Source organism: Actinia tenebrosa, unplaced genomic scaffold (genome assembly GCF_029948245.1).
Source record: "Actinia tenebrosa isolate PJP-AT-01 unplaced genomic scaffold, QUT_ActTen_1.0 PGA_scaffold15__27_contigs__length_11533743, whole genome shotgun sequence".
Classification (NCBI taxonomy): domain Eukaryota; kingdom Metazoa; phylum Cnidaria; class Anthozoa; order Actiniaria; family Actiniidae; genus Actinia; species Actinia tenebrosa.
Window position 1 is genome coordinate 5,281,067 of NW_028292575.1, and position 19,407 is coordinate 5,300,473.

Sequence of the window (19,407 nt, forward strand, 5' to 3'; positions counted from 1 at the left end):
GAATAGCCGCTCTATCCAGCCAATGGAATCATATCTATGCCACTAACTAGAGAGTGACTCAAATGACCAGACGCAGATTAAACAAGTCGGCTTGCAGGCTCACTTCTTTCCATTTCCGGCTGGTTTTGTTCTGCTCAGCGAGGAAGCACTAGCTTCAGGTTGGTCTGTTTCTAAAATAATGCTTTGTCGTTGGAATATCAAAAACTGAGTATAATGGACATATTTCAGTGGAGTGCAGGAAACAACTAGTCATACCAATTCAAGTTATTTTGCTTCAACTTTTTTTTTACTTATAAATATAGATGAGAAAGTTCGATCCTCAGTCTTCCCTTTAAAAAAATGTGAAAATTGCATCCCTCAATTCTTTATTCCATCACCTCATTGGCTATTGGACGTAATCATATGAAAGAGCGTATGATTTCATCGTTTTGATGTTCGTTTGTTTTATAAAATATAATTTTTTCAGCCCCTGCTGGGCAAAGATTAACCGGCGTTGAACTACGACGCCTCCCTGAACATTATTCGTGCTTAATTACAAGAGTTGGCCTACTCAGACGGGATTTAAAAATCAGTACTTAGGGAACCTTCGCTTTCCTCGACTTTCATCTAGACTCTAATTGACGCTATTTTAAGTTCTTAATTTGAGGTCATCTTTTACGACTTGACGTTTAGATCAACGTCAACCCAGCCTGATCTAATTCTAGGCATCCGCGACAAAATAGACTAAGCTATATCGCATTATGTATATGTGAGATAAAAAGTAATATGGCTATTGGTCATTTAGTTGGCCGATGATTTGACAAGAGCCTAATATGATTTATGAAGGTGAAATGTCCCAATTATGCTCTGCTCCCGCCAATAGAACATAAAAACGAAGCGATTTACGATGCAGGGTGCAATCATACACTACAAGTGATAAAGAACAAGACATTCCTAAAATAATTGATATCGTTCGTTCGCAGCACTATTAAAAAACACAGACAGTTGCAATTGAGCACCGAAGATAAGCCAAGGACTCTTAGCAAATCCGCATACGAAGCAATTGAAAACTGACCAGTTTCCAGCACAGTTTCTCAAGTCCAGTTTCTCCAGTGTTTGTATTCTCATGAATGACTGGTTAATGCTATGTGCTTTTTGAACGGTCATAAGGGTTCAAGTAAATAAAGATAAACATCGGTCGCTGAAGAACCCTTGTGTGGGATCTAGAAAGATCATGAAAACCAACGAACAGGAACGTAGCAGCTTACAGAAAGGAGAAGTAAACTTTTCTCATCGATGTAAAATGTACTCCGATACAAATAGTGTTGAGATGCAGACAGCTTTTGACAGTGAAAGGACACAGTTAACCGATACCGCAAGAACGTCCTATTCTAATTGGACTAATGACTGCTCAAAGGAATCAACCAATAAACTTGGATCTACAGAATTATATAACGAAAATACTGGAGAAAAATCGTTATATACTGTGTTAAATATGATCAGCAAACCGCGAACAAGTGTTAGAGAATTCAGACGGAATACACTACCGAATTTACCAGTGTGGGAGCCACAGCGCCGATCAAGAAAAACGATGTCCCTCTCGGAACTTGATGAAACTGAAGTTATAAATGGAACGCTTACGACCACTTTATGCTCAACGGAATTATGAGTTCCATGAAACTTTAATTAGTGGACTCATTGGACGAGAAAGGAACCCTTGAAGTCTATACACTTTAGACTCTTGCAAATCTCTAACACAAGGTTCAATTTTTTTGACAGGATACCGATGATTGAGTGTCTAACACATGCAAACATGTTATTTCAATGCTATTCAACATCGAGGTATAATTTCAATGATTTATGTTTAGCAAGTAAATTGCCGTTCGAGCAAGACTTTTGCGACTCAGTCAGCAGAGAACATCAACTTTTACGCATCTTTAGACATGTGGCATTGAATTGCCCAGAGCCAATTGTTCAAAATGCATAAAAGGAGACCAATTACTAGAACGATTGGATTCTCATTATCAGAGTTTTCAATGGTACATGCTCTAATTATCGAAATGTTTTTATTCTGATTAAATACCCCTTGAAAGACAGACACGAAACATAATTATTCATTCACGAGCACCACTGGTTTACTATAATAGTAGATAAGGAGGCTTATCGTTCGAGATGCTGCCATTTCAATTAAATCTCATTTGCCTGCTGCGAAGTCTTTTGTTCGACAAGACGAGAGATCTCTGCAAAGATAATATTGGGAAATTATAATTGTTCTAAAAATAGGTATATTTTGTTCCCCTGCTGCGGTTTATATACCACAGAATATATTAACTGACTTGAATGGCTTTGTAATGAACGTATAGTTCAGTTTTGAAGTTATCTTTTTTACCAGAAGAACTCATTAAGGAACACTGAATGGAACTATACCACTGCAACAGTTTTAGTGTTTATACAATGGTTTAAATATAGCACCATATAGCTACTAAATCCCAGGGTAGATAGAAAACAGCTGGTTTGCATGGCTTTGGCATGAAAAACGTACAAGCTCAGTCCTAAAACTTTATTTTACGAAAACAAACCTCAAGAAATAACGACACACCACAGATTTTTTAAGCAATCCCTCATCATAGGCGCACGATAGTAGCATAAATCATATAGCAACACAAAGCACAATTTAGTTACATGTTTGAATTGGAAGTATAATGGCATCTATAGATGTCGTGGTATCTAAAGAACTCAAGAAATGGTGGTGCCATTGGAGTTCATAAGCATACATGACGTTGGAACATAACAGTCAAGATTACAAGAGTGATGGATGGGCGACTGATGGACATTGGTTGAAAACAGATGAAATGAATTAACATCGTTGACCAGTGAAATTATAGCTAATCAAACATTGAAAGTAGGATGCAAGGATGCAAGGATGCAAGGATGCAAGGATGCAAGGATGCAAGGATGCAAGGATGCAAGGATGCAAGGATGCAAGGATATGCAAGGTTGGATGCCATTGATTCGACAGTCATAGATAGAAGGAAAATTTATAGTAAAAAACTTATAGTAAAAAAGAAAAAACATTTAAAAAAACTTATAGTAAACTTATAGTAAAACTTGATGGATTAACCGGAAAACAAAATGCAGTCAATGGGCCGGATGACAATTATCTTTCTCCTTCATCACTGAACACGATTAATTTAAAATCCGAGTCTTCCAATGTCTCTATTCGTAATTCATCTGTTGGCTATGTAATTAAGGAGCGGGGAGATACATCTAATCTGCCATTAATGAAGGATGGTAAAGCAATCAAATGTTAAATACTTGTTTTAATCGGGATCTCATTTTGTTTTTATTGGTTGACCTTTGGTATGATACTCATATGCAATTAAAAATCAAAACGAGACATCGGATAAAGTTAATCAAATAATATTATTTTATTAGTTTACTAAATTGCATATTCTGATGTGCTCTAGATCTGACTGACTGACTGACTGACTGACTGACTGACTGACTGACTGACAGACTGACAGACTGACAGACTGATAGACTGACAGACTGACAGACTGACAGACTGACAGACTGACAGACTGACAGACTGACAGACTGATAGACTGACAGACTGACAGACTGACAGACTGACAGACTGACAGACTGACAGACTGACAGACTGAAAGACTGACAGACTGACAGACTGACAGACTGACAGACTGACAGACTGACAGACTGACAGACTGACAGACTGACAGACTGACAGACTGACAGACTGACAGACTGACAGACTGACAGACTGACAGACTGACAGACTGACTGACTGACTGACTGACTGACAGACTGACAGACTGACAGACTGACAGACTGACAGACTGACAGACTGACAGACTGACAGATTGACTGACTGACTGACTGACAGACTGACAGACTGACAGACTGACAGACTGATTGACTGACTGACTGACTGACTGACTGACTGACTGATATCTTTAATATTTTTTGATATTTTTCATGGGTTATTTTTAATTTCAGATTTCTCAAGGTTACTTAAATTTAGCTTGTTTGTATTCAACTCGTTCGTCGTGGCATACGTGTATCATTGAACACGTCAATCAGTTATTTGTTTGGTTATATGGATAAATAATGGGCACGGTCAATTGTCATAAAATTCCCACAACGCGTTCAGTCTTGGGATACATGTTACGTCATTGACTGACTCTGACAAAAGATTTGGTAATGATGCCTTTTGTCATGGCAACTGACTATTTCTACGACATGAAACCAGAAAACAAGAGATCAAAACAACCTCCAAGATTCTACGAGCCATTAAAAACCCAGCTATTACCGGAAGTGACGTCTTTTGATAGCAACCAATACTCCTTTTACGTACATGTCGCAACTCTGATGCATGAATTGCGTTTCACGATAAAAACAAAGTATACATAACTTAAATACTTCCAGGTCAGCAGTCGTATGTGTGGCCATTTTAAACATCTTTTCCCCTCAGGGTTTTGGCCAGTGTTTCATAGCTCTAGGCTTAGTGCGTAATTCCTTCTAACTAATAATACCAGGATCTAAACGTGTTAGGAGTTAAAGAATTCACTATCACGGATGTAGCTCTTCAGCTTTTCTATCTTTAATTGATTTGTAACTAGCTGGGAGTCTAGTACTTAGTGGAAGGAAATAGATATTTAAGGTTATAAACGTTTCGCTCTGGTTTTAGCTGTAATACAAGAAGGCAGCTGAAACAATCGCCTAGCAATAATGAATTTCAGCGCTTTGAGCCTGTTTCTAGATCGCTCATTAATGCTAAAGAAAACATCTTATGCCGATAATAATACGACTGACCCAATTGTTTACGTGCCGTTTGGATATTTTGACGGACAGTATTTCTGTAGGTTATTCTATTTACAGTTCCTTAGGTTATAAGGGCAGGGAAAACAACACGTACGACTAATGAGCTAGCGGCCGTAGAAATTTCTCTTTTCATGGCCAGGTAGCCTTGGGCGACCCTCAAGAGATTTACTGAAATTAACGAGCTTAAGACTGTAGTGATGAGAGGCAACAGCTATAAAAATACTTTTCTTGAAACAATCAAATATGATTGCATTCTTGTAAACCGTGAAGAAGTTGGCGTCTTTTTTAATGCCCTATTTTTTCATTAACAGAACTTGAAGAAAGTTGGTCTAAGTTGAATTTAAAGCTAGAATGCACAATGGTACTCTGAATTCTAATTTTCTTTTCAATTTTAAACATATTAAGGAGCAATTAATTTAAGTTTGTTATCTCAACAAATCTTATTTACTAAGAGGATATATCATTGACATGATCATGTTGAATAATAGATTGTGTAGTGACTAATGAAATCACGATCGGGTTTTCGAGCACGTACAAGATGAGAGATATATATGTAACCGCACAGATGACACAGAGGATAAAAGTCTACTAACAACGCAGATATCATTATATTGAGGGAAGGAGTCGACGCTTAAGCAGTGTAGGAAGGTTGACAAAAAAAAGACAAAAAAAAAAAAAAAAAGAAGAAGAAGGGGGAAACGTGAATGTCCTTGTACCCACTATTCTTACAGGGTTTACTGAAAGATGAAATCATTGGACAATACCAAGTGCATCTCATTTCCAGACAATTACAACACAAATGTTGCAGCTCAACAACAAAAGCGAGGCTTCAATTCCTTCAAAGCTGCGTTTGTAAAGTTAAGAAAAAAGCTGGAAATTGAAAAAGGGAATAAAAGTTCTGCAAGAATCGACCTGCCTACTGAATGCAACGCAACAGCCAAACTTCCAAATGGTCGACGCCATACAATAGCTTCGATTGAAGACACTCCAAAAATGAATGAACGTTCAACCCGATCACTCCCAACAAGTTACTCTTTTACAGAGGACTTGGCAACCATTTTCGATGGATTTAATTTTGATTCTAGTTACTTGAACTGGGAGATTATACGTGATACAAAAGTGGAAGATGGATGTCTTACAACGACACTCTGTTCCACAGAACTCTGAGAGAAGAATGTTCGCTAATTAACACGAGATCTGATGACTCTGAAACAATTCGCGACGCAAAACAAAGTATATCATGATCAAGTAATTAAACTCGTGGAGTTAGATTCACGTCAGATTAGGATCAACTACAAAAGGATTGCGCCGCGCATAAGCTAGTGACTGAGTAGATAGACAGGCTAAAAGCGCACTGTCGTTACAGAAGCATTCGAAAGGGCTCAAGTCAAAGTGGACTACATTGTATTTCAACAAACAAATTGTTATCAGTCTGGTCGTACGTGTTCAGATATAGAATTGTGAGTAAGGATTCTATAGTTGAAAAAAATGAATGTCATGAACTCTGATATATCGCTTGCATTGTGCTAGTATTGTTATTAGATCATAGTACAAGCATGTCATGAAGCAGGGACAGCTAGGACTACGTGTAAAATATAAAAGATAAAGAAATGAAGAATGCGATGGATAAACTATGGGTATCATGTTTGTTCTGAAGGACCTCTTACTCTAGCTCATTAAAATACCCAAGATCTGCGCAGAAGTATGCAAAGGCATATATGCGCGCGCAATGTCTAATTAAACAATGACGGTTGTTTTACGTGTCGAGTCTTTGGATAGATATTTAATGAAGGTTGTCTGCTACAATTCAGAAATTCTAATGAATGTTATTAAAACTTCATACAGTAATGTAATAGCTCTTTTACGCGCAGCACAAGCTCTAGGCTCCGAATGGAGTGTTAACTATCGGTTTCAAAAGTGAGACTAAACTCGTTCAATTTAAGAAGTCCGGCATGATCTCGAGATCAGAAAAAATATATACATTCATGCTAACTAGTTATTTGGTACTTATCCATTTCTAGGTTATTTATTATATATATAAATGTTTATTTGTTTGCAATATTTCCCCTTTTCAATCGCTAATGAACGTTAATGAGTCCTAATTGGTAGATCAGAAGAGTGACGTCACAATCACTAATGACGTCATAGAGAAGATTTATTTAAGTGGTTTTTCAAGTTTCAAAACGTTTTGAAAAAAAGCAGACTTCAAATTGATTGTTATAATGTTTTCAACGCGAAATTTAATTGTTGGAACCTTGGCGACAGGAGGAATAGCTGCAGTAGGTTACTATGGTTATCGGTATTACAGAGATGAAAGAACTACCCTGTTTGGAACTGAACAAGATGTTCATAAGAACAAAGATGAGATGGCAGTCAAGAATCAAGCAAACATGTCAGCAATTGAAAACAAATTGCCACAGCAACATGCCAGGCAGTCCAATGAAAACACAGGGAGACGAGTTCAAGGAAGGCCAAAGAAATCAAGGGATCAAAACCAGATGAACCTCTTGGCCAGACGCAGAAACTCTGAAACTCTGAGAGAAGAGCCCAAGATAGAAGAAACTTTGGCGCAAGAGCCAATCATGAAAGAACAACCAGCAGAAGACGAAAAAGAAGAAGCTACATTAATTCCGACTCCAAGGATTGTACACCTCCAGCATGTGAGAAATGCTGAAGAACTAGAAAGTACCTTCGAAGCTCTTGCAGATTACTATTTTAATCAGGAAAGGAGTAACGAAGAATTAAAGCAAGCCGAGAGAGAATTAGACTGGGCGTGGCCGATAGTTCTTGACTACAAGAGCCGTGTCGCACGGCAGAGTTCATCTTCAGCGATGGAAACAGAACAAGGCTTCTCTGATACTGGACCAGATACGTGGGACAGCAGCTCTGTGCCATCCATGGTGGTCACAGAAGACGATGGCGATAAAGATGATGAAGTGGAAAAATATAGCTTTTTGCCATCCACTGAGGTAGAAGAAGAAGGTGTCTACGAAAACGGAACAGAGGAAAGCAGCTCAGAACTATCTATTAGGATAGCAGAAGACGATGGCGATAAAGATGATGAAGTGGAAAAATGGAGGTTTATGCCACCCACTGAGGTAGAGGAAGACGTCTACGAAAGCGGAACAGAGGAAAGCGGTTCAGAACTATCTATTAAGATAGCAGAAGACAATGGCGATAAAGATGATGAAGTGGAAAAATGGAGGTTCATGCCACCCACTGAGGTAGAGGAAGACGATGTCTACGAAAACGGAACAGAGGAAAGTGGCTCAGAGCCATGCATTGAGGTGGCAATTTTAATCGATTTGGATGAACCTTGAAAAAACCTTGGTAGCAGAAGAGGATGTCCATGAGAACGGAACGGAAGACAGCAACTCTGCATGCAGCAGCAATGGTGGTAGCAGAACTGCAGGATACAGGGTACGAGAATTGATTTGAAAACAACATCAGCTTGGATAGTAGTGCATGCTACGAGGCGATGAGTACCAGGATGAAGTAGTCTGCAGTTCTGGTGATGGTAGATGAAGAACACAGGGTATAAAAATGGAGTTGAAGAGAACATCGCCTTGGATGGTGGTGCTACAAGGCGATGGGTACCAAGATGAAGTAGTCTTCTGTTCTGGTGATGGTGTATGAAGAACCCAGGGTATAAGAATTGAGTCGAAGACAACATCAGCTTGGATACTGGTGCTACGAGGCGATGAGTTAGGACTGATCAAAGAAAGTTTTCCTTGCTTCCGAGACAGAATGAAACCTAGGACTGACGTCTTGACTTTCCGATTTGCTTAGAAATAACAGTTAACATCGATCGATCGATCAGACTAAATGGATGATTATAGAACTAGGACGACACTCTTTGCAACTCCCTTTATCTACAAGTCCACAAAACTTTTAAATCTTTCAAGTTTTTCATTGGCCAAGTGGCACTTGAAGAATGTGCACTATTTGAAAACAGTACACATCATCAATTAGCACTTGGCCAATGGAAAAAACCGGGTTTCATAACTTATAGTATTATGAATCCTATTTATTTTTAACAGCTCCACTTGTGTCTGGCAGCAAATGCTGCTTATAGCTTTATCAATAATGTACACTACAGTCGAAAAGAAATAAATTAATGACAGACGACGCGAGCTCTTATTTCATGTCGTAGCAAATACAAGCTCGTCGAGTCAGACCTGGGCAGACGAATTATTACTGTCTTGCGCGCGCATTTTTTATGACGCAAGCATCAATTAACGACGACACGAAAACTTGAATTTTGATTGGCTGAGAAAGCATTGTTAGCAAAATGACTTCATAATCATTCTTTCTTTCAGTTTTTTAGATTCGCGCATATAAACTACTGATTTGTATTCATTTTGAAGAGCGGATTCAAAGTTTTTTACATGTGGTCGACTCAGAAGTTGTTGATGGGAAGTTTGACAGACGATATACGTCATCTGCTACACCGTACAGACATCACGTGTTTAAAAATACCGGCCCACCATTAGGCATCAAAGGAATACAAACATTTAAAAATGACAATCAAGAATTGAGAAAAGCACAATTCACGTATAATAAGAGCAATCAAGGTGCAGAAAAAATACAACTATCTGAGAATGAGAACAATCTGCAGGAAACAATAGAAACAAGTGGGTCCAACGAGAATGAGAACAGCCAAGAAACAGAAGAACCAGGGCTCTCTGAGAATGAGAACATTAAAGAAACGGAGAATTGTAAAGAAACGGAAGAAACATGGTCCAATGAGAATGAAAATATTAACAAATCCACAGTGAATGAGAACAGCCAAGAAACAGGAGAACCACGACTTTCAACTGAGAATGGGAAACAATCAGGAAACGAGAGAAATAAGGGGGTCCAACGAAAATGAAAACAGCCAAGAAACTGAAGAGCCACTGCTCTTTGAGAATGAGAACAATCAAGAAACGAGAGAAACGCATTTCACTGAGAATGAGAACAATCAAGAAACAAGAGAAACGAATTTCACTGAGAATGAGAACAATCAAGAAACAAGAGAAACGAATTTCACTGAGAATGAGAACCAAGAAACCAAGAGTCAGGGATTTGCTGGTCATTTCAACGACGATACCTTAAGTGAAGTCATTAGATACAGAAATAAAGTTAAGGAAGCAGCAATTTTTGATCCTGCATTATATGCTCCATTTATTGCTGGTATTGATTCATCCGCTTTTGAAGATCTAGATATTCTCGAGGGCATAGAAGCAGAGAGACTACAGTCTCTTGGATGGACAGTAGACGAGATGGAGCAACTTAATGTTGAGGAGGGAGAAATAAAAGCATTTATAACCATAGATGAGGCTGGAAACATACTGAATGCAAAAAGCTTGTGTGATAAATTGAAGATGGACGATCTTGAAAGTCATGAGCCCAGTGGAAGAGCAGAGAAACCCGCCGCAGAAGACCAGAAAAAAATAGATCTAGGGAGGGCAGTGGAGGAGACTGAGAGAGGGGGACCAATTGGAACAGCATCGGGCCAAAACGAAGATGAAAAGCCTTTGAAAGTAGTGGCAGATCCCGTAGAGACAAAAGAAGCAGAGAGACTAGAACTAGGAGTCAGTAGTCTCACAACAGACTCAAAATAGCAGCAACCTTAAATGAACGGCATAAATTTGAATATATATCTACTTTGTCACATGTTACTCAGTGTCGGTTTATCGAGTTTCAACAGGTACAAGTTAATCTCGAGAGTAATTTTGTCAGGTCAATAAAAATGTATGTCTTCACTGGCTTGGAATTGTCAGAGATTAATTAAAATTGGCTTAATCACTAATTAATTAATTTGTTGGTCGTCTTCTTGGAAATGATTGAAGGCTTGTTGTTTTGACCTTACGTATTTGAATCGAGTTTGGTTGATATATATCAATCATCTTGCCTGTGGTTGCGACAAGACATTGTACAGCGCATAGAAGTGGAGCCTTAGGTAAATATCTGAGTAACTCTATACATGACCACTTCAGGTTTATCATTTATTTTGGCAGCATTCTACAACTTTACAAGGCGGTATTTTCTTTCATGCTTTCTTTCCTTCTTTCAGTTTCTTTCTCTCTTTTTTTCTTCTTTTCATGTCGATTAATCTTCTTCCACCAACGACTTCTTCAAAGTAACATCTTATTGAATACCCTTAAAAACGAAAAAAAGTGATGAAGGAAAAAGAGTGCTCAGTACAAAAAACGCGCTCATCTTTCTTTTCGATTTACTGAATTTTTACTAAACAAAATATTGTTCAAAGTGGGTAGCCTCTATAAAAAAAAACATTAAAGCCATCTAAACTCCTAGTTGGGACTTCCTGTGTTTAACTCTGCTCACTGGAAAGCTGCAATTGTTTCCAGCAATTATTCAATCGAGATGAAATTATTCATAGCGCGTCACAGCTATTCTTCGATTGCACGTTACGTAATCGCGGCCATGTTGATGCCATGTAACAAAATATTTCTCATCAGCATCCATTGTTAATACCACCAAAATGGCCGCCATTTTTTTGTCTTTTGACTCTCTTGGGAATGCTTGCAACCCATCAATAGTCTCCTCCGTATGACGGCTGGGGAGGACACTAGTCACACTAGAGTTTCTGATTTCCTTTCGTATTTTATCATTAGTTCACTTCACACAATGCTGTAAAAGCAAATCAGTTTCAGTTTCGATATTTTTATTCGCCAATTTCATCTAAAATGGGCTCCTTTTGTTTGTTCCAGATCATGAGAGCTTCAGCAGCCATCCAAGCAATTATTCTACTCACTTCACTCATCGCCGCAAGATCCGTCTCGAGGTTCGCCAAGACCAAGGGAGAGCGCGCTTGTGTACATCAGTGTGAGTTATGTTTTGAGCTGTACGGATGTCTCTACGATGGAAAACTGTGCACAGAGAAGTGCCTGGAGACTGATGGTGGCAGCATCGATCAAGATTGTGAGGACCGCACTTTTCACAGGAAATGCAAGAAGCACAAAAGAAAACCGCACCGAGTGTTAATTGCCGCCGAAGAATGATCGATATTGAATAATAAAAAAATGTAATTCTTATTAAATCTTGTCTGATCATTAAACATATTGTATACAAAATTAGTTCCACGTTTATATTTTCCTTTCTTCCTAATTCATTTCCTTTCCTTTCCCTTCCTGATTATATTCAATTTTCTTTTCCTTCATTCCATTTCCTTTCATACCTTTCCTTTCCTTTCATTTCCCTTTCTATCATTCGATTTCATTTCGTTTTCCTTTTATTTTATTTATTTTGCTTCCTCCGTCACTTCCATTCCATTCCATTCCATTCTATTTTCCTTTTCTTTCATTTATTTTCCTTAATCAGTGGGTGTAAAGGACAACTCCTCAATTCATTCTTTCTTTTATTAATTAGCTTATTTACATTCATAATATCATATTTTTATGGTTTAATCCTAGTTACGATACCTAGTTACGTTATTGTTTTTCTTTGTTTATTCCCGCTTTTGTTAGCGTTGTAAAATGATCCTTTAGCGTCACCACGCGCATATAAAAGGCCATAAGCGTCCCTATAGTGCATGTTTGGACAACAAAATGAGCATTGTATCCGCACCGGAAGACCTAAAATTCTTTCATCGCCACAAAGACGATAACATCCTACCACAAGAAACACACCCTTATGCATCATCTGTTGTCGATTGGAACATCAGAAATGAATCTGCTAAACGGAAGTCCAAGCTATCAGATAGAGGAAAGGTTTTCTTTAAGGAAACCAGATCAAAAAACCGAAATTTGGCCTTCAAAAAGTTAAAAAGACAAATTGATCTTAGCAAAGAACTATGCAATCATCCGGAACGTGACGTAGAGTCGCTGGAGTCAGAAAGAAACAAATTAGACTCATTGAAAGATGAGCTTAATGAGGCGCAACGAGTATACGATGAGATCCTGGAAACGGAAACAGAAAAAGAAGAGTCTTACCGTTGGTTTGATATAAGAGATCGCGAATACACCGAATGTAGGTTAAGAATTTGCGAACAGATTCAAGCTTTCGATAGAGCCTCATATCGAACAAAGTCCGTAATATCCGGTGCTACGTCGCGTAGTACTAGTGAGAAATCTCGCTCATCAAAGTCAAGTTCATACAGGTCGTCATTTTTACCCTTACCCGAAGCCATAGCTAACGCAGCCACCAAATCAGCTAAGTTGAAAGTTGAAATGGAATTCCTCGAGAGAGAAAGGGAGTTCAAGCAGATGCAATTAGGAAAAAGAAATTGCTTTAGCTCATGCCGAAGAACAATCTTTAAAGAAAATGTTAGATGAAGAAATTAAATCTGGCGACGCACAGAAATTTGTCCACGATACTAAGGACAAGAAAGGTTTTAAGACTGATGAAGTGCGAAAGAGCCCTCGGAAATTGAATCCGCAAGTCTCCCCATACGAGCCTAAGTATTCAGTCCAGATTCCAACTTTTCCTCAAATCCCGTTTGATCAAATCCCAGAAGTACATAAACCACTAGAGTCGAAGGGTATGGAATCAGCTCTAAGAGAGATAGTAAAATTGCAAGCGAAGCAAACGGAACTAAGTTCACATATTATTAGTCAACAAAGAGCTGTGCATCTACCAGTTAAAGAGCCTCCAGTATTCTCTGGTGACCCCTTCGAATATCCTGCATTCATCACCGCCTTCGACACTATAATTTCTGCGAACGTACCTTCAGACCGAGATCGCCTCTACTTCCTCGACAAGTACACGGAAGGAAAGGCAAACATCGTAGTCAAAGGTTTTCTAGCGACGAACTCTGACAAGGCATATCAAGAAGCTCGCAAGTTGCTAGACAGTCGCTATGGAAATCCCGTACATGTCGCTGAGTCATACAAATCGCGGTTGAGAAGATGGCCACAGATAAGTGATGGAAACAACGCTGGTATTCTCGATTTCTCCGATTTTCTCGTCAAGTGTGAAACAGCTATGGAAACAATGCAATCGATGTCAGAGCTCAACTCCACTCAAACTCTTATGCAAATCTCTGCCAAGCTACCTTCGTACTCCGGAATAAAGTGGTGCCGTTACGCCCATGAGCATCAAGCCAAGTCAAGAAGGCCAGCATCTTTCAGTGACTTTGTCCAGTTCGTCAGACAAGAGGCTGAATTAGCGAACGACCCAGTCTTCTCACCGGAAGCTCTCATGAGGGAGCGCAAAAGGACAACAGTTACGTCAAAGTCTCGCAACCACAGAGGTAACCATAGAAACAAGTTCAACAGTAAGTCCCAAGCCGGACAGTCCTTCGCAACAACAGCTAATGCAAGTGAAAGCTTTTCAGCTCCTACACGTCAGTCTGCTCAACCTACAGATCAATCATGCCCAGTGTGCGACCAAAAACACGGCTTGGCAAGATGCAATACATTTATCAAGAACACACTAGAAGAGCGAGGTGACGTCATTCGTAAGAATAAGCTGTGCTTCAGATGTTTTCAAAAGGGTCACGTGTCTGCCAGGTGTCAATCCAAGCAAAGCTGCGCAGAGTGCGGAAAACTCCACCACACCTTGCTGCATGGAGCGAAACCCAAGCCTAGAGCAGAGAAGAGTTCCGAATCTAGAACCCAGTCCTCCCGCGGAGACAACACCCAAACGGAGGTCACATTTAGTAATCCTACAGTAACAGAGTCTGCAAATACCAATGCATCATCAAGCACATCTTTAAACTCCGTGGACAGTCAGTCTCAAGATACAGTTACTAACTCAAAGATCGTTCCAGTCATTCTGTACCATAAAGACAACCCAGAGAGGGGAGTTAAAATCTACGCGCTGTTAGATGACGCAAGCGACACAACTTTCGTCACAGACAATGTACAGAAAGAACTAGGAATCCAAGGAGTAAAGACAAGACTGAGCCTTAGTACTATGCTGGGTCGTGAAGTGATCAACGTGTCGAAGATCGATGGGCTAATAGCAGAGCGTCTGGATAGAGGTGCCAAAGTAGAACTTCCCAAAACGTACACCAGAGCACGCATCCCATCAAGAAAGGACCAAGTTCCAACACCTGACGTAGCTGACAAATGGCCGCACCTTCAACGCATAAAGGATAAAATCCTAAAGTTCGACGAAACTCTGGAAATTGGGCTTTTGATTGGGTGTAATTGTCCAAAGGCAATCAAACCTAAAGAGGTAATCACTGGCAAGAGTGAAGACCCCTACGCTGTAAGAACCCTTCTTGGATGGTGTATTGTTGGACCTGTTAACTCATCCGTCTCGACAAGTATTAGAGAGACCCCAGCCTCAGCATGCAACTCGATAATAGCGTATGAGGTGATCCCAGAGTCTGGTGATAGTGTGAGTATCGTTCATCATAATCAAGCGAAGGAGATAATACAGCCATCTACGATTAGCAAGATGTTTGAGCTAGACTTTATTGAACACAAGAAGACATCACTGCAAGGAATGTCAAAGGAAGACAGAAAGTTCTTGGAGATTGTAGAAAAGGGAATTCACCATTGCGTCGATGGTCATTACGAACTTCCTCTACCTTTGAAAGATAGCAGCGTGCGCCTTCCTGACAATCGCGAAATGGCCCTCACTCGTTTGAGATACCTAAAGAAAAAGTTCGCTCGCAACCCTTCCTTTCGCAGTGACTACGTAGCCTTTATGTCGAAGGTTATCCAGAGTGGGTATGCAGAGAGAGTCCATGAGCCTGCCAAAGGTAATGACAGACGAGTTTGGTATATTCCACACCATGGCGTATATCACCCGAAAAAACCGAACAAGATACGCGTCGTCTTTGACTGTGCTGCGCAGTTCAAGAATGAATCCCTCAACAAACACCTGCTTCAAGGACCCGATCTAACTAACAGTCTAGTTGGAGTACTTCATCGATTTCGGCAAGAACCTGTTGCTTTCACCTGCGACATAGAAGGTATGTTTCACCAAGTAAAAGTCGACGAGCAAGACCGCGATCTTCTGCGCTTCTTCTGGTGGGATAACGGCGACATTTCTCAAGAACCTCAAGAGTACCGTATGACAGTCCATCTATTTGGCGCTACCTCATCGCCTGGTTGCGCTAACTTCGCGCTGAAGCAGACAGCGAACGACTGCGAAAGCGAATTCGGCACTGATACAGCAGATATGTTGCGTAGCGATTTTTACGTTGATGATGGTTTAAAATCTGTGTCTACAACCGAAGAAGCCATCAAGCTCGTCCATAACGTAAAGAATATGTGTGCTAAAGGAGGATTCAATCTGCACAAATTTGTCTCCAACAACAAAACGGTTTTGAAGAGTATCGCAGAAGCTGACCGCGCGGATGGCGTCAAAGAGCTGAATCTAGATCTCGACTCGCTTCCCTTAGAGCGCACGCTCGGAGTTCAGTGGTGCGTGGAATATGATTGCTTCAAGTTTTCAATTGTGTTACAAGACAAACCATGCACTAGACGTGGAATATTGTCGACGGTTAGCTCTGTATTCGATCCAATCGGTTTTGTGGCACCACTAATGCTAGAAGGAAAGTCAATCCTACAAGAATTATGCCGTCAAGATCTCGATTGGGATGATCCCATTCCTGATGACGTCAAAACCAGATGGGAAAAGTGGAGAACAGAGCTCATGCAGTTAAAGAGTCTTCTCATTCCAAGGTGTTTCAAGCCTAACGACTTTGGTCGCATAGTCAAGACGGAACTTCATAATTTCTCTGATGCAAGCACAAAGGGTTATGGTCAGTGTAGCTACATCAGACTAGTGGACGATAATCATAGAATACACTGCGCCTTCGTCACTGGTAAATCGAGAGTAACCCCCTTGAAACCCATAACCATACCACGCCTTGAGCTAACTGCAGCAGTCTGCTCAGTCAGAGTAAGTCAGCAGATACACCAAGAATTAGAGTATACAATCGACGAAGATTTCTACTGGACAGACAGTAAAGTGGTATTGGGTTATATCAATAACGAGAGCAGGCGTTTCCATGTCTTCGTCGCCAACAGAGTACAAGAGATCCAGGATAACACTCGAGCTGAGCAATGGAAGCATGTCGATACGAAGCAGAATCCCGCAGACGAGGCATCGCGCGGAATGAAAGCTCAAGATCTTCCGATGTCTCGATGGATTCTTGGACCAACGTTCTTGTGGGAAGAGAAAAGTAAATGGCCAATCAGTGACGATCCAAGAGCTAGTGAGCTTTGTCAAGGTGATCCAGAAGGCAAGAAATCTGTTGCTATGGCAACATCGACAGAAAGAAAAGAAATGTCAACCCTTGAACAGAGGTTAGAGTACTTCTCAGATTGGCACCGTGCAAAGAAGGCTACAGCCCTCTGCATGCGCTATATCCAGCTCCTTAAAGACAGAGTCCAAGAACGAAAGCCACTCAAACCTAAGGAGCCAAGACAGCTCACCGTAGACGAGTTAGAAGCATCTGAGCGTTTGATAGTTAAAGCGGTGCAGTCTAACGCCTTTGAAGAAGAGATAGCTGATCTGAAGAACATGAAAGGGGGTGGTCATAATGAGAGACCTGCCACAGCCGGAAGAACCATTGTGAAGTCTCGCAGTTCGCTATTTAAGTTAGATCCATTCTTAGATGAGGATGGACTATTACGCGTAGGTGGACGCCTGAGGTATGCAAGCCAAACAGACAAGATCAAGTTCCCAGTCATTCTTCCAAGAAAAAGCCACGTCACGTCGCTAATCATCAGGCATTTCCATGAGCGCGTAAAGCATCAAGGAAAGGGAATGACGCTGAGCGAAATTAGATCAAATGGGTTTTGGATAACTGGAGGCTCGTCTGCCGTCAGTCATGCAATCGTATCATGTATCAAGTGCCAAAGGCTTCGTGGAGCTGTTCAAGAACAAAGAATGGCGGATCTCCCCAAGGATCGTCTCGAGCCAGCGCCACCGTTCACAAGTTGCGGAGTTGACTATTTTGGCCCCTTCTTGGTAAAAGTAGGTCGTAAAGAAGTTAAACGCTACGGTGTTTTGTTCACGTGTATGGCTTCCAGAGCTGTACACCTGGAAGTTGCCAACAGTCTCGACACGGATTCCTTTATAAACGCGTATAGGCGTTTTGCAAGTCGTCGTGGACCGATACTCCAATTGAGGAGTGACCAAGGTACGAACTTCGTTGGCGCTCGCAGAGAGTTAAAGGAAGCGCTAGCTGAGATGAACGAAGACAAAGTAAAGACAGAGCTACTCAAGGATAGCTGCGATTGGATAGAATTTAAGATGAACGTCCCATCGGCAAGCCACATGGGAGGAGCTTGGGAGCGTCAGATCAGAACCGTGCGGAACGTTCTATCATCCCTGCTTCAAGACAACGGAACGCAGCTTGACGACGAGTCCCTAAGCACCCTTATGTGTGAGGCGGAAGCTATTGTTAACTGTCGTCCATTGACAGTTGATCAGCTCACGGATCCAGAATCACCTGGCGCTCTAACACCAAACCATCTGCTTACGATGAAGTCAAAGGTACTGCTCGCCCCCCCAGGCTCCTTTCAGTCAGCAGACCTGTACTGCACAAGACGCTGGAGACGAGTACAGCATCTCGCTAACGAATTCTGGTCGCGATGGAGAAAAGAATACATCACTAGTTTGCAGCAGCGCCAAAAGTGGATGCACTCGCGAAGAAACCTACAAGTCGGTGACATCGTCATTATTAAAGATGAAAACGCCACAAGAAACAACTGGCAGCTAGCGAGAATAACGGCGACGCACCCAAGCACAGACGGTCTGGTGCGCAAGGTTCAGGTAACTCTTGCGGAGAGTTGCTTGGACAAAGAAGGCAAAAGGCGTGCTCCACTGCGGTATCTGGAGCGTCCTGTACAGAAGTTGGTTCTTCTTATGCGTGCTGAGGAGTAAGAACCGGGGTAAGTCCCGACCGAGGAGCCATCAAGCGCACTTCATGAACACTGAACTGTGAGAATTTTTCTCATGATTGACATATATGAACAATATCATTGAAAATTTGTCTAGATTAGGTTAGATTTATAGAATAGATTTAGGTTAGTGAAATATTACTATTTCAGGGGAGCCATGTAAAGGACAACTCCTCAATTCATTCTTTCTTTTATTAATTAGCTTATTTACATTCATAATATCATATTTTTATGGTTTAATCCTAGTTACGATACCTAGTTACGTTATTGTTTTTCTTTGTTTATTCCCGCTTTTGTTAGCGTTGTAAAATGATCCTTTAGCGTCACCACGCGCATATAAAAGGCCATAAGCGTCCCTATTAGCCAGTTTTTTCCAAATAGTTACTCGTAAATATTGATTGTGTATCCAAACTCCTTTCGAATACGTTCCTTTGGTAAATCCTTGGTTTTTAGAGGCAAGCGGGATCGATATGTAAGTACTCCTTTATTTCTTATTTAGATATTTTGTTCGGAAAACTCAAAACGCCCACGCTATCAAAATGAGTTTTATACTGCTTTATGCCATGATTATACTTATTATATTATCTTTCTTGCGAGTAATATTCATTTATTATGTTGTTGTTAAATGTATTCATAAAATGCCAGTTTTCTCATTCAAATCATGTTGGTAATTAGTTTTTAATGTGAGCTGTTACAATGTTGTATTGCAGTTTACGTATTGGTATCAATAAATTTGCGTTTACTCAGTGATCGTCCTGGTAGCGTGAATATT

General features: G+C 40.5%; 2 protein-coding genes across 2 annotated transcripts; both read left to right on the forward strand.

Annotated features, from left to right (window-relative positions):
* Positions 1-6,945: 6,945 nt before the first annotated feature.
* Positions 6,946-9,059, forward strand: LOC148910923 (uncharacterized). Its single transcript, XM_089030810.1, has one exon. It carries the CDS (start codon positions 7,044-7,046, stop codon positions 8,139-8,141), a length of 1,098 nt encoding a protein of 365 aa, XP_088886936.1. The 5' UTR covers positions 6,946-7,043; the 3' UTR covers positions 8,142-9,059.
* Positions 9,060-12,374: 3,315 nt separating this feature from the next.
* On the forward strand, positions 12,375-18,618 carry LOC116302073 (uncharacterized). Its single transcript, XM_089030665.1, has 2 exons — positions 12,375-12,795; positions 13,061-18,618. Exons 1-2 carry the CDS (start codon positions 12,375-12,377, stop codon positions 18,616-18,618), a joined length of 5,979 nt encoding a protein of 1,992 aa, XP_088886791.1.
* Positions 18,619-19,407: the final 789 nt, after the last annotated feature.

What these genes read in the sequence shown, in the direction of transcription:
- LOC148910923 (XM_089030810.1), top strand. Translation starts at nt 7,044, where the DNA reads ATGTTTTCAACGCGAAATTTAATTGTTGGAACCTTGGCGACAGGAGGA.
- LOC116302073 (XM_089030665.1), top strand. Translation starts at nt 12,375, where the DNA reads ATGAGCATTGTATCCGCACCGGAAGACCTAAAATTCTTTCATCGCCAC. An exon ending in AGATCGCGAATACACCGAAT is followed by an intron (nt 12,796 to 13,060) that starts GTAGGTTAAGAA and finishes AAATTGCTTTAG; the next exon opens with CTCATGCCGAAGAACAATCT.